General features: G+C 40.4%; 1 protein-coding gene across 2 annotated transcripts in view; it reads left to right on the top strand.

Annotated features, from left to right (window-relative positions):
- Window positions 1-13,579, top strand: part of aasdh (aminoadipate-semialdehyde dehydrogenase) — a 48,171-nt gene extending 34,592 nt beyond the window's left edge. Inside the window, exons 10-15 of one of the 2 annotated variants that reach the window (XM_043690458.2) lie at window positions 75-933; window positions 1,850-2,013; window positions 6,527-6,652; window positions 10,312-10,443; window positions 11,016-11,176; window positions 11,521-13,579. In XM_043690458.2, the coding sequence (XP_043546393.2) occupies window positions 75-933; window positions 1,850-2,013; window positions 6,527-6,652; window positions 10,312-10,443; window positions 11,016-11,176; window positions 11,521-11,629 (1,551 nt within the window). In that variant the 3' untranslated portion in view covers window positions 11,630-13,579. Of the gene's footprint in view, window positions 1-74; window positions 934-1,849; window positions 2,014-6,526; window positions 6,653-10,311; window positions 10,444-11,015; window positions 11,439-11,520 lie in introns of those variants that run through there. The other variant, XM_043690440.2, reaches the window with a different exon arrangement.
- The last annotated feature ends 862 nt before the right edge of the window (window positions 13,580-14,441 follow it).

Raw genomic sequence — 14,441 nt, 5'->3', positions numbered from 1 at the left:
TTTCTGTCGCAAGTATGCAAACTAAGTAGGTTAAAAAAGTGGCCCATCTAATTTGTGCGGATGTATGTTTGCAGGTTGTGCTCAATCTTCCAGAGGACCAGCCGGATGTTTCTGAAAATTGTATGTTTCTGTATAATGGAGGGGACTCCCTAAAAGCTTTGAGGCTTGCCAAAGAAATTGAAACATTTTTAGGACAAACAGTATTTGGACTTACTGAAGTTATTTTAAATGGTTCTGTTTTGGACATTTACAATCATATTGCCAATAGCATATTATTTGAAGATAGGAATAAAGAGGATATTGATAAAAATTATAGGAAAGTGAAAAGGAAAAGAATTAAAGATGAAAGTGAAGGATCTTTGCCAAAGTGGAATGAAGATCAGCCATCTGCACCAATTTCAAACATTACAACCATAAGCAGAGGGAATCAGATCATGAAGATAAAATTTGCTAAACATTGTGAAAATAGTCCTGACTTACGAGAAGGCAAAGAGTCAATGGACGCTGAGTCAAATGGAAAAAGAAGGAAAGAAAAAGATTCTTCTACAGTGTCTGAAAATGTGAATGCAAAAATCTTAGGAAATGAGGAGAAAATGTCAGATAAGAATAGCTTTTTGGAATCAATTGCAAACCAAGTTATAGAGTCATCACATAATGAGGGCATGTTCATTCCAGAAGAACATGCTGCTAATTCCAGAATGGTAACATTTAAGATCAGATGGAAATCTGATACTGCAAAATGTGTTGATGCTTCTCCTCTGGTGGTAATATCAGGGCATAATGACTCAGATGGGACCGTGTACATTGGCTCTCACTCACACAGAATGCAGGCAATTGATCTGCTGTCTGGAAAGATAAAATGGGAGAGGATTCTTGGAGATCGGATTGAATCATCTGCATGCATATCCAGATGTGGCAACTTTATTATTGTAGGTATGAAACCTTATCATATGAGCCATGATTGTATTGAGTGGCAGAGCAGACTTGAGGGGTTCAGTGAGAGCACACAACAGCTCTCACTGAATAGTTGGAAATCTTTGCTTTTATATTAAACCTTAGAATTGGCATACCCACAAAATGACCTGCGCTGTGGGATATTGAAATTCTGCTGGAGCCACATACTGGCTCCACCTGCTTTTCTTTAAAGATGAAAGTGTAATTTCTTTCATTCTGTTTGCATACAAGGTTTCAGTGACCCAGCAAACACCTCCCCCCCCCCCCCCCCCCCCCCCCCGCCAAAAAAAATCGGCCAATATAACATTGATGGGGAAACTGCAAGATATTGCAGGTGCAAAGAATTTCAACTTAGTGCTGGGCCTGGCTGGCTGCAGTACCTGCAGTGACCATTGCTCTTGACAGAAGAGGTACCGTGCCTCTAGTTTGCAGCTGTTGGAATTGCAATATTTTGCCCTAAAGTAACTCAAAACCCTGATACCAGGCAGTTAATTGTCTTCCAGGCTTAGAACCGTGTCAGGGCTCCTGGGAATGGCTGCGACAGGTTTAAACCGTGACTTTTCGCTTGTTTCTCAGCTGCTATTGTCACCATTAAATTCAAATGACCCCATGGGAGATCGTCAAATTGTCTCTGGAAAAAGCACCTTTCACATCCCAAAAACACCCTAAAAGCACCTCATGTGACTTGGTGTTAAATATTGTTCAGTAACTACATTCGTGAGAAGCAGCTTAATTTTGCTGCATTGCTGGAGATATATGAATGCAAAGATGTAAAATGCTATATTTAGGGATTTAAAACATTGTTTTAATAGCACAGTTCTTTTAATTTTCAGTTCTCCATATATGAATTTTTCTTAAAGTTTTAGAGATCATTATATTGTGATTTATTATTCAGGTTGTTATGATGGTTCAATCTGTGTGCTAAGGGTCAGTGATGGGCAAACATATTGGATTTTTTGGACAGAGGATTCAGTTAAAAGTTCTCCAATTATGGATCCAGACCTAGGACTGATCTTTGTTGGATCGCATGATCATCACATCTACGCTTTAGACATTCATGTAAGAATTTAAACTTCTGCTTCTGGGTTAAAATATCTTTAATTGATAAATTGTTTAACTCAGTAGAATTAGCACATGGACAAATATTGATTATTTAAGCAGATCCTGCATGGATTTCTGAAGTGAAAATTATGTTTAACTAACTTTTTTTTGAAGAGTAACAATTGATTAAGGTAATGCTGTTTAATGTGATGAACATCAACTTCAACTTCCAAATGATGTTTGATATAGTACTGCATAGGATGGAACTTGTGAAATGAAAGGGACAGCTGACCCGTGAGATCTAAAATTGGCAAGGGAAAGGAAACCATTTTTAAAAGATGTTTTCAGGCTTCATTGTAGGCAAGTTGGTGGAGTGGATGGACGAGTGGCAGATGAAGTACAGTGTGGATAAGTGTGAAGTGATAATATTTTGGTAGAACATAGAATTTTTCCATTTAAAAAAGAGATACTATTCTAAAGGGTGTGTAGGCACAGATAGGTCTGAGTTTATATCTGTATTAGTCACCACAAGTGGCAGGACAGATTGAGAGCGCGTTCAGAAAACATGTAGTATTCTGAGCCTCAGTAATAGGAGCATAGAGTAAAAGAGTAAGGACGTTATGTTAATCTCATATATGATACTAGTTGAGCATGATGGAGATGATTCTGGATTAGTGGTGCCTCATCTTCCACCTCGGAACACTTCAACCTCAGGGCATCAATGTGGACTTCAACAGTTTCCTCATTTCCCCTTCCCCCACCTCACCCTAGTTCTAAACTTCCAGCTCAGCACTGCCCCCATGACTTGTCCGGACTTGTCCGACCTGCCTATCTCCTTTTCCACCTATCCACTCCACCCTCTCCTCCCGACCTATCACCTTCATCCCCTCCCCCACTCACCCATTGTACTCTATGCTACTTTCTCCCCACCCCCCACCCTCCTCTAGCTTATCTCTCCATGCTTCAGGCTCACTGCCTTTATTCCTGATGAAGGGCTTTTGCCCGAAACGTCGATTTCGAAGCTCCTTGGAAGCTGCCTGAACTGCTGTGCTCTTCCAGCACCACTGATCCAGAATCTGGTTTCCAGCATCTGCAGTAATTGTTTTTACCATGATGGAGATGATGGCCTAGTGTTACTATCAGTGGACTATTAATCCAGAAACCCAGGTAATATTAGATTGCTTAGTGTGGAAACAGGCCCTTCGGCCCAACAAGTCCACACCGACCTGCCGAAGCGCAAACCACCCAGACCCATTCCCCTACATTTATCCCTTCACCTAACACTACGGGCAATTTAACTTGGCCAATTCACCTGAGAGGAAACCGGAGCACCCAGAGGAAACCAACGCAGACACAGGGAGAATGTGCAAACTCCACACAAAGAGTCGCCTGGGGACCCAGGTTCAAATCATGCCAGGGATTATTAATTTAAATTCCATAAAAAATATTTGACATAAGAGTCATCTAATGATGTCCAAGAATCCATCAGTGTCAGGAAAAAACCCTCTGGTTCACTAATGTCACTTAAAGAAGGAAAATCATTACCTGGTCTGACCTATGTGTGACTCCAAACCCATTGCAATCTGGTTGATTCTTAACTGCCCTCTGGGCAATTAGGAATGGCCAATAAATTCCGACTGAGACAGCGACATCCTCATCCCATGAATGAATTTAAAAATAAATTTCAGCAAGAGTACTCGAGGTGTCACACTTCACGACCTGAAATTCCATGAATAAGAAACCAGATGTTGAGACTCTTCAACAGAAGTTAAGAATGGGCAATAAATCCTGGTGTTTCCAGCGATGCCCTAATCTCCTGAATGAAGTAAAAAAGAAAGTTTGAGGAGATTTGATAGAAGTTTTCAAAATCAGGTTGGTCTGGACAAAGTGGTTTAGGCAAAACAGGTTCCACTTGTGAAAGAATCAAGAAAAAAATGACATTTAAAATAATTTTCCTAAAAAAAACAAATGAGATGAGAATGGGGAAAAATATTCTCAATGAATAGTGGGGTGTGGTAGAGGCAAGTTCAATCATGGCATTTGATGGGGGAATTAGTCAGTGATTTGAAGAGAAGCAATGAGTAGAGTTAGAATAGGGAGAAAGAGCCAGTGGAGACACAGTGGGCCCCATGTTCTTCTGCAGATTGCTGATTGTGAGATTATTTTGGGAAACAGTGTAGAATTTTTTTTTGCTAGAAGTTTCCCTAATAATTTATTCTCTTCTGGGATATGGACTTCGCTGACAAGGCCAGCATTTCTGCACGTTCATAATTCTCCTTGAATCATTGGATCATTTTGTACGGAAGAGTCAGCCACATTACTGTGAATCTAGGCTTTATATACAGGCCAGACCAGGCAAGGTCAGCAGATTTCATTCCCTAAAGAACATTGCCATGCATTTCCTGATGACCGGTCATTGGTTCAGCACAAATGGGAACTGTGCATTGGAACCCTGCGAAACGCCCATTATCATAGTCTCCAATGCTTGGAAAATTGAAGATTCCACATGCTTTGCATCCTCAAACTCTGTTTACAGCAGATAATTGGGAGGGTTCCAGTGAAATTTAGTAATAATTACTGAGGAAAGCTAGATTATTAAATATATAGTCTAACTCCTGAGTAATTATTCAGCAGGCACCATACTTATTTCTCACACCCCCACCACCGCTTCCCCAGACTCTGACCTGTTAGGTTTTTGCCTCTATCTGCCCACTGAGCCCAGCACCCCTATCCCACGCCAGACCCAGCAACCTTTCTCCCACTCTTATCCCATTTCAGACCTACTTCCTTTATCCCCTGCTCCAGTCATGATTTCTGCCTCTGACCCTAAACATCCTACCCAGCTGGTACCCTAAAATCTACCCATCTGGCGTCTGAACCTCCAACTTGCCTTATGTACTTACAGTTGTACAGCAGCTGTCAAAGTGACTGAGAGTCTAGGCCTTTAAGTTTCAGAATTCTGACTGCTGTGAAAGTGAGGCATGGTTTGTCTTAGCCTGACAGTCTACATGACAAGGGTGTCGTCAGAATGGAAATTTGGCTCCACATTTTTGAAAGTGCACAGACTGGAATCTCCTTTCAGAAATGCGGAGTTTTTTTTTGTAAAAACAAAGGGACTGTGTAGTAATCTGCATGAGAGTGCGACCCATGGAAAATTTGGCCATAAATGAGGCAGACATGTTTTAATGACATTCTGTGGTAGTTTTCTCGTCACCATTATTGTGACTAATCTTGTATTCCAGTATTTAACTGAATTTAATTTCCACAAGCCAGTTTATTATGATGCATGGTAATTGCAATGCATCCTCCCATGCAACTACAGTGTATCACCTTTAATGTGTTAGCAAGTCAATTTAGGACAGCCTTATCAAAGAATATATGAAACCCTGCTATATAGGGAAATATTAAAGTACACAGCCAGCACGTGCTCAGAGAGAGCTTTGGAGTATCTTAAAAGAGAGGAGAAAAGCAAGTAGATTTATGGAAGTGAATTCCAGAGCTCAGGGTGTGTGGACAGCTGAAGATTGGGCTGTAAGTGTGGGGAATGTACAAGAATCGGAGGAATGTGGAGTTTTGAGGGTTGTAGATAACACTTCCTGTAAGTTTTTTTTAGTGGAGTTGTAGGGCCTTTTGAGGTCACACGTAATATTAGCTGTGCAGCCCCTTGAATATTCTTTTTGTGACAACTTAAGGATGACATGTGTGACCTGCATGGGACATTTTTTGGTTACTGTACACAGCCCTGAGGGAGCATTTGTTTGTAGTGTTAGAGGCCATGAAGAGACTTGAATTCAAGAATGTGAATTTTAAAATTATGACATGTTGAAGCAGGAGCACCTATAGGGAGAAAGATGAAGGGGATTTAGGGCAAATAAGAATACTGGATGAGATGAAGTTTACAGAGGCTAGAAGGTGGGAGGCCAGCCATGAGAGCATTAGAGTAATTGATTTTGCAGGTAGGTTTCAGCAGCAGATAGACTGAGCTAGGTCATGGGCAGCAAAATTAAGTACAACTAGAGGTGGAACTATGTGCACAATATCTATTCTTGGACTACATTATTCCACTAAATGATGGAACTTCCATATTATCTGTTGCATTTAGCTTAAGTTTAAATCGGTGGCTTTAGGATTAAGTTGTGATTAGAGAGATTCATAAAGTTTTGTTTACTAAATTTGCACATGATCCAGAAACAAAAACAAATTGCTGGACAAACTGAGTAGGTCTGGCAGCAATGTGGAGACAAAGCAGAGTTGATATTTCAGTTAAAGTGACCCTGCTTCAGAACTGCCAGTCTTTGTTTCTTATTTGCAGTATCTACAGTTCTTTGGATCATGAGCAGAAAAAACACAATCTGTTTGAGATGGTGGATTTCAATGGACAACCGTGTAAGAATTCTCAACTGAATTGTTATTCTGTAATTTATGTAATCAGTTATAAGTAATTAGTTGTTACTCTAAAGTTGCAAAAATCACTTTGTATTATACTCAGAATTCTTTACTTTAATAATTGTTTATTATTTTCTGCATACAGAGTAAAGTGTGTGTCTGGAAATTGCACTGTGGAGGAGGTGCTGTGTTCTCAACTCCTTGTTTAAACAAATCACCGCGAAGACTTTATATTGCAACCCTTGGAGAATCATTAGTAGCTGTCAATCCAGTAAGTGGGTAATAAATAATCAGTAGATGGAGATATGCAACATAAGACCATGGTCTGTCTATATATCATTAGACAGAATGGTACACATTCTGTAAAATGCATTCGGTATAAATTCATCTTCGATTATAGTAAACATTGTAAATAATTGGCCATTTATAATAAAGTACGATACAGAGTCATAAAGATGTACAGACCCTTTGGTCCAACCCGTCCATGAGGACCAGAGGTCCCAACCCAATCTGGTCCCAACTGCCCGCAGCCGGCCCTTTTAAATGTTACAATTGTACCAGCCTCCACCACTTCCTCTGGCAGCTCATTCCAAACACGTACCACCCTCTGTGTGAAAAAGTTGCCCCTTAGGTCTCTTTTATATCTTTCTCCTCTCACCCTAAACCTATGCCCTCTAGTTCTGGACTCCCTGACCCTAGGGATATGACTTTGACTGTTTATCCTATCCATGCCCCTCATGATTTTATAAACCCCTATAAGGTCACCCCTCAGCCTCTGACACTCCAGGGAAAACTGCCCCGCCTATTCAACCTCTCCCCATAGCTCAAATCCTTCAACCCTGGTAACATCCTTGTAGATCTTTTCTGAACCCTTTCAGGTTTCACAACATCTTTCCGATAGGAAGGAGACCAGTATTGCACGCAATATTCTAACAGTGGCCTAACCAATGTCCTGTACAGCTGCAACATGACCTCCCAACTCCTATACTCAATACTCTGACCAATAAAGGAAAGCATACCAAACACCACCTTCACTATCCTATCTACCTGCAACTCCACTTTCAAGGAGCTATAGACCTGCACTCCAAGGTCTCTTTGTTCAGCAACACTCCCTAGGACCTTACCATTAAGTGTATAAGTCCTGCTATGATTTGCTTTCCCAAAATGCAGCACCTCACATTTATCTAAATTAAACTCCATCTATCATTTCTCTGCCCCATTGGCCCATCTGATCAAGATCTCGTAATCTGAGATAGTTTTCTTCGCTGTCAACTACACCTCCAATTTTGGTGTCATCTGCAAACTTTCTAACTATGCCTCTAATGCTCACATCCAAATAATTTATATAAATGATGAAAAGTCGTGGACCCAGCTCCGATCTTTGTGGTATTCCACTGGTCACAGGCCTCCAGTCTGGAAAACAACCCTCCACCATCACCCTCTGTCTTCTACCGTTGAGCTAGTTCTGTATCCAAATGGCTAGTTCTCCCTGTATTCCATGAGATCTCACCTTGCTAACCAGTCTTCCGTGGGGAACCTTGTCGGATGCCTTTCTGAAATCCATATAGATCACGTCCACCATTCTGCCCTCATCAATCCTCTTTGTTACTTTTCAAAAAACTCAATCAAGTTTGTGAGACATGACTTCCCATGCACAAAGCTATGTTGACTATCCTTAATCAGTCCTTGCCTTTCCAAGTACATGTACATCCTGTCCCTCCGAATTCCCACCAACAACTTGCCCACCACCGACATCAGGTACACTGGTCTTTAGTTCCCTGGATTGTCCTTCCCACCTTTCTTAAACAGTGGCACCATGTTAACCAACTTCCAGTCTTCTGGCACCTCACCTGTGTCTATCAATGCTAGACATATTTCAGGAGGCCCAGCAATCACTTACCTAGCTTCCCACAGAGGTCTAGGGTACACCTCATCAGGTCTTGGGGATTTATCCCCTTTTATGCATTTCAAGACATCCAGCACTTCCTCCTCTGTAATATGGACATTTTGCAAGATGTCACCATTTATTTCCCTACATTCTATATCTTCCATGCCCTTTTTCGCAGTAAATACTGATGCAAAATACTCACTTTGTATCTCCACCATCCACTGCGGCTCCACACAAATATAAACAATGACCTGTATTTGTTTGTAAATATTGAATGTTTTATGCTTGCAAAGTAAAGAACAGAACAGAAATAACCAAATGTGTCAAAATTCAGCTCTCATAAATAGAAACACAGGGTAGGGGTGGTCCATTCAATCTGTCAAGGCTGTTCCATCAATCAATAAGATCATGACATGATGATTAACCTCAGTTGCCATTCTCTAACTTGAACATGCTCAGCGATTCAGCTTCCCATCTCTCTGATTTAAAGATTCCTAAGAAGTGAAGACTTAAATAACCTGACTCTTATCCAAAGATTATGTCTTTTGTTTCTATCCATATGAACATGGATCAAGAGTAGGCTACACTCCTCTTTTGAGCCTGTTCTACTGGTTAGTAAGATTGTGGTTTGTCTGATTTTAATCTTCAACTGTACACTTTTGCGTACCCCTGATTAATCTTTAATCTTTTATCACCTTGGTAATGATGAATCTGGACTCAGCAGCCAGGGAAACATTTTATCTACATTCACAGTGTCACACCCTGTAAGAATTTTCTAATTTTCAGTGAGATTACCCCTCATTTTTTTTTAAACTTTAAAAATACACACGTCGTCTCCTCCAGACAATTCCACCATTGTAAGGATTAATCTTTGCCCCTCTGTTGCACTTCCTAACTATCAAGTATATCCTTCCTTCAATAAGGAGACCAGAATTGTACACAGTATTCCAGATGAGATGTCACCAAGGCTCAATCAAACTGTAGCAAGACAATGTAATTTTTATCCTCAAATTTCCCTTGCACTGGAGGTCAGCATACCATTTGCCTTCCTGGTTGTTTGCTGCATCTGCATACTAACTTTTCAGAGACTCACGAACAAGGATATCCAACACACAGGATCAATGTGATATCACCAGTTTCCTCATTTCCCCTACCCCCTGCCCCATCTTATCCCAGTCCCAATCCTCCAACTTGGCACCAGCCTCTTGAACTGTCCTACTGTCCATCTTCCATGCGCTCCACCTTCCTCCCCGACCTATCACTTTCACCCTCGCCTTCATCTACCTATCGCATTCCCAGCTATCTTTCCCCCCAGCTCCACCCCCCTCCCATTTATCTCCCAGCTCTCTTGGCCCGTAAGCCTCATTCCTGATGAAGGGCTTATGCCCGAAACATTGATTCTCCTGCTCCTGGGATGCTGCCTGACCAGCTGTGCTTTTCCAGCACCACACTCTTCAACTCTGATCTCCAGCATCTGCAGTCCTCACCTTCTCATGAATAAGGATATCCAGATCCTTTTGACACCTGCTTTTCCAAGCTCGTCATTATTTAAGAAATATTCTGCCTTTTTTAAAACCAAAGTGGATAACTTCACACTTATTCACATTGTATTCCATTCTCATGTTCTTAACCATCCACCTATCCAAGTTCCCTTGAAGGCTCCTTTCATCTTCCTCTTAACTTTTATTTCCATCATATTTTGGTATCATCTACAAATTTAGAAATATTACATTTGGTCCCAGAGCCAAATAATTTGTTTTTTTTTTAAAAACGTGCTGGAGAAGCTCAGCAGATCCAGCAGCATCTGTGGAGAGAGAACGAGAGATATCCAGCATCTGCAGTATTTAGCTTTGTGTATGTAGTTACTGTACTTGGATCCTCGAAGCGTGACAAAGAGGACATATACAAAGGATATGAGATGCTTTGCATGTTTATATGTTTTAAAACTGAATGTGTATTTAGATATAACAGATCTGTTTCATAACAGTTTAAAGAACGTGGAAGAAAACCAGCAGCATTTAGACTTATTTTCATTATTGCAGGACACAAGGAGTATAGTTTGGAAACACTTCTGCGGCAAGCCTTTATTTTCTTCACCTCAGTGTACTGTACAGAATGTGTACGTTGGTTGTGTTGATGGAAGTCTGCAATGTTTCAGCCACAGTGGTGATCAGGTACAGTTTGAATTGACACTTAAGTACCTCACAATGTCTTGACCTCATAGTTATATAAACTTTGTCACCTTTTATGCTTTATCTAACATTTTAATAATCCTTCAAGATGTGAACAAACTTCATGCCAGCTACGTATGATTTATACAATCATTTTAAACTGTATCGGTTCACATTGTCAGAAGTATTTTTGGATGGATTTTTAAAGCATGTAAAATTAACTCAATCAGGTGTCCGCTTTTGATTCAGTAGTAATATTTGCAGCACGAAATTGGAAGGTTGCGAATTCAAGATTTAAAGATCTCAGCATATAACCTGAGCTGACACTTCAGTGCAGTTCTGAGGTTGTATCCTGGTCAACGGTTTTCCCTCAGTCAACCTAACTGAAACATTAAATGCTTATTTTATTGCTGTTTGTGAAACCTTGTGCTGCATTTGATGACAAAGTGCAAGTGAATACATCTAAAATGTAGTTAATTATCTCCAAAGCACTACAAAATGCCCTGAGAAGGATCTGTATTATGTTAATGCAAGCTTGTTCTTTCTTTTTAACATGGCTGTTGATTTTTTTTTAGCTTTGGCAGTTCTCAACTGGTGGCCCGATCTTTACTTCACCAAGTGTTTGCCACCTTTCTCCAACAAATCGAAAAATAATATGTGGATCTCATGACTGTTTCGTTTACTGCTTGGATGAAGTCGGATGTTTAGTGTGGAAGTTTGAAACCAGCAAATCAGTGTACGCAGTTCCATTTGTTTTCACAAACTATAATCTTGATAACCAAACATTAGTGGCTGTGGTCTCCACAGATGGCAACCTATGGATCTTAGCTGCTGCAACAGGGGAATTGGTTACTTCATATTCCCTTCCAGGCGAGATATTCTCTTCACCAGTATTGTGGAAAGAAGCACTTGTTGTAGGTTGTAGAAATAATTTTGTGTATTGTTTGGAGATGTTTGTATCAAAACAAGCAAATACAAATAGCCTTGAGTGAAAGTGATTATTTTCCTGAACAATTAATTTCATATTTATGAGTCACATGCTTGATTAATTTTGGATATTTGTTCATTATAATCATTCAGGCACCAGGCAGTTTCAGTCGAAACTAATATCGCTTATGAAGATACTGCACATACTCAGCCTGAATCACCATTGGAAAGGGTTTCATTGATGAAACGCATTATTATTTGAATTATCTGGAGCAATTGTTTTGATTATTTGGGTAACGTTGTTAACTCCAAGGATCTTTGACTTTTCAAACATAACAAAGTGAAATGTTATCAGTAAAAGAAACAACATCTATATTAAGTCATTGTACAGAGAAGGTTGCATAGAAATGTTGGAAATAGGAGCATGAGTAGAATGTGTGGCCCTTTGAGCCTGCTCTGCTGTTCAATATGATCATAGGTGATCCACCAGTAGCTTGTTCCTTCTTTGTAACCCAACCCATCCTTTGACCCAGTTAGCCCCAAGTGCTACATCCAACTCCTCCTTGAAATCATACAACATTTGTTTCAACTGCTTTTTGTGGTAGCGAATTCCACAGGGGTTCACCACTTTCAGGGTGAAGAAATCTCATTCTTAAATAGTCTAGCCTTATCTTGAGGCTGTGACCTTAGTACTGGACTCCCCTGTCATCAGGAACAACATCCTGCTAGATAATTAGGTTATCTAGTCGAGTTAGAATTTCATTGGTTCCACAAGATCCGCCATCATTCTTCTGAACTCCAGCGAGCATAGTCCTAATCGATTCAACTTGTCCTCCTGCATCAGTCCTGCCATCCCAAGAATCAGTCTGGTAAACTTTTGCTGCATTTCCTCCATACAAGAACATCCTTTTTCAGTTAAGGAGACCAAAACTGCACGTATTATTCTGAGTGTTGTCTCAACAAGGCCCTGTATAATTGCAGCAAGGTATTCCAGCTCCTGTATTCAAATTCTCTAATTGAAGGCTGATGTACAATTCACCTTCTTCACTGCCTGCTGTAACTGCAGTCACTGTGTCCAAGGAAACTCTGATTTGTTTGTATATTCACCTCCATCAATTTATAACTATTCAGACAATAATCCACCTTCCTGTTTTTGCTCCCGACGTGGAAAATCTCTCATTTACCCACATTGCATCATTACCCATATACTGCATCATGTATTTTCCCACTGACTTGTCCAAATCGCACTGAAACTTAAATGTGTATCCCCCTCGCAACATACCTTCCCCATTCATCTTTGTATCATCTGCAAATTTGGAGATATTACATTTAATCCCCTCATCCAAGTCATTAATGTATCTTTTGAAAAGCTGAGGTCCTAGCCCTAATCCCTGTGGTACCCCACTAGTCACTGCCTGTCGTTCAGGAAAATAACTTTTTTCTTATTCTTTGTTTCCTGTCTGTCAACCAGTTTTCTATCCAAATAAGTACACCACCTCAAATTCCATTTGCTTTAATTGTATGCACTAATCTATCTAGGGACTTTGTTGAAAGCATACGGACCAACCTTCATTGGTTCCCCCTCATCAACTGTACAAGGTACATTCTTGAAGAATTCCAGTAGACCTATTGAGCTTGATTTCCCGTGCTGTTATTTTTTAATTATAAGAATTATTTCATCTAGCCCTGGTAAACATTTCCAACTAACCATCAGCTTTGAAAAGTGAACTGGCTCCACATTTTCTACCTGAGAATTGCACAAGTCTATTCATTCTGTAACTGCTTGTGGCTGTAAGAGATTCTTTGAGATCTTAATGGTTACTGGTTTTGTCTTTCATTTTTGATAATCAGGCTGTTCAGGTCCATCATTGTTGATTATAATCCTGAAGTTCCAGCAGTCATGAATGTGTAAGGCAGATGTGAAGTCGGTCTTTATCTGTCAAGTTATTATGATCATATTAAGTTGTAAGGCTGATGCAGTTGAAACACCCTTATTTTGTATAGCCTCTCCTAAAATTGAAGTAAAAATCTGACTGATAAGGTAATTAGTAAACTATGAAACAAAGCTCATTTTAATGCAAAAACAAAATGTGGAATAGTTTTTAAATTGAAACAAGGCAGAATTCAGCATTTTATCATTTTTAATCACTATCTTAATCTAGCAAGATATTAAACTATTTGAATGCAAATAAATGAGTTATTCTGCACTTTGAATTCATATTGAATCATATCAATGGTTTTACTGGAAAATTTCTATAGAATACTGATCATTCACATAGAGTCAGAGATGTACAGCATGGACACAGACCCTCTGGTTAAACTCGTCCATGCCGACTAGATATCCTAACACAATCTAGTCCCACCTGCCAGCACCCAGCCCATATCCCTCCAAACCCCTCCTATTCATATACCCATCCAACTGCCTCTTAAATGTTGCAATTGTACCAGCCTCCATCACTTCCTCTGGCAGCTCATTCCATACACGTACCACCATCTGCGTGAACATGTTGCCCTGTAGGTCTCTTTTATGTCTTTCCCCTCTCACCCTAAACCTATGCCCTTAGTTCTGGACTCCCCGGCCCCAGGGAAAATACTTTGCCTATTTACCCTATCCATGCCCCTCATAATTTTGTAAACCTCTATAAGATCACCCCTCAGTCTCCGACGCTCCAGGGAAAACAGCCCCAGCCTGTTCAGCCTCGCCCTATAGCTTAAATCCTCCAACCCTGGCAACATCCTTGTAAATCCTTTCTGAACCCTTTCAGGTTTCATAACATCTTTCCGATAGGAAGGAGACCGGAATTGCACGCAATATTCCAACAGTGGCCTAACCAATGTCCTGTACAGCCGCAACATGACCTCCCAACTCGTGTACTCAATGCTCTGACCAATAAAGGACAGCATACCAAATGCCTTCTTCACTATCTTATCTACCTGCGACTCCACTTTCAAGGAGCTATGAGCCTGCACTCCAAGGTCTCTTTGTTCAGCAACACTCCCTAGGACCTTAATAGTAAGTGTATAAGTCCTGCTAAGATTTGCTTTCCCAAAATGCAGCACCTCGCATTTATCTG

Source organism: Chiloscyllium plagiosum, unplaced genomic scaffold (genome assembly GCF_037043375.1).
Source record: "Chiloscyllium plagiosum isolate Xiang-an unplaced genomic scaffold, Cpla_swu_hap1 HiC_scaffold_1, whole genome shotgun sequence".
In the NCBI taxonomy this organism is placed as follows: domain Eukaryota; kingdom Metazoa; phylum Chordata; class Chondrichthyes; order Orectolobiformes; family Hemiscylliidae; genus Chiloscyllium; species Chiloscyllium plagiosum.
Note: the sequence above shows the minus strand (reverse complement) of the source record. Positions and strands in the feature narration are given on the sequence as shown.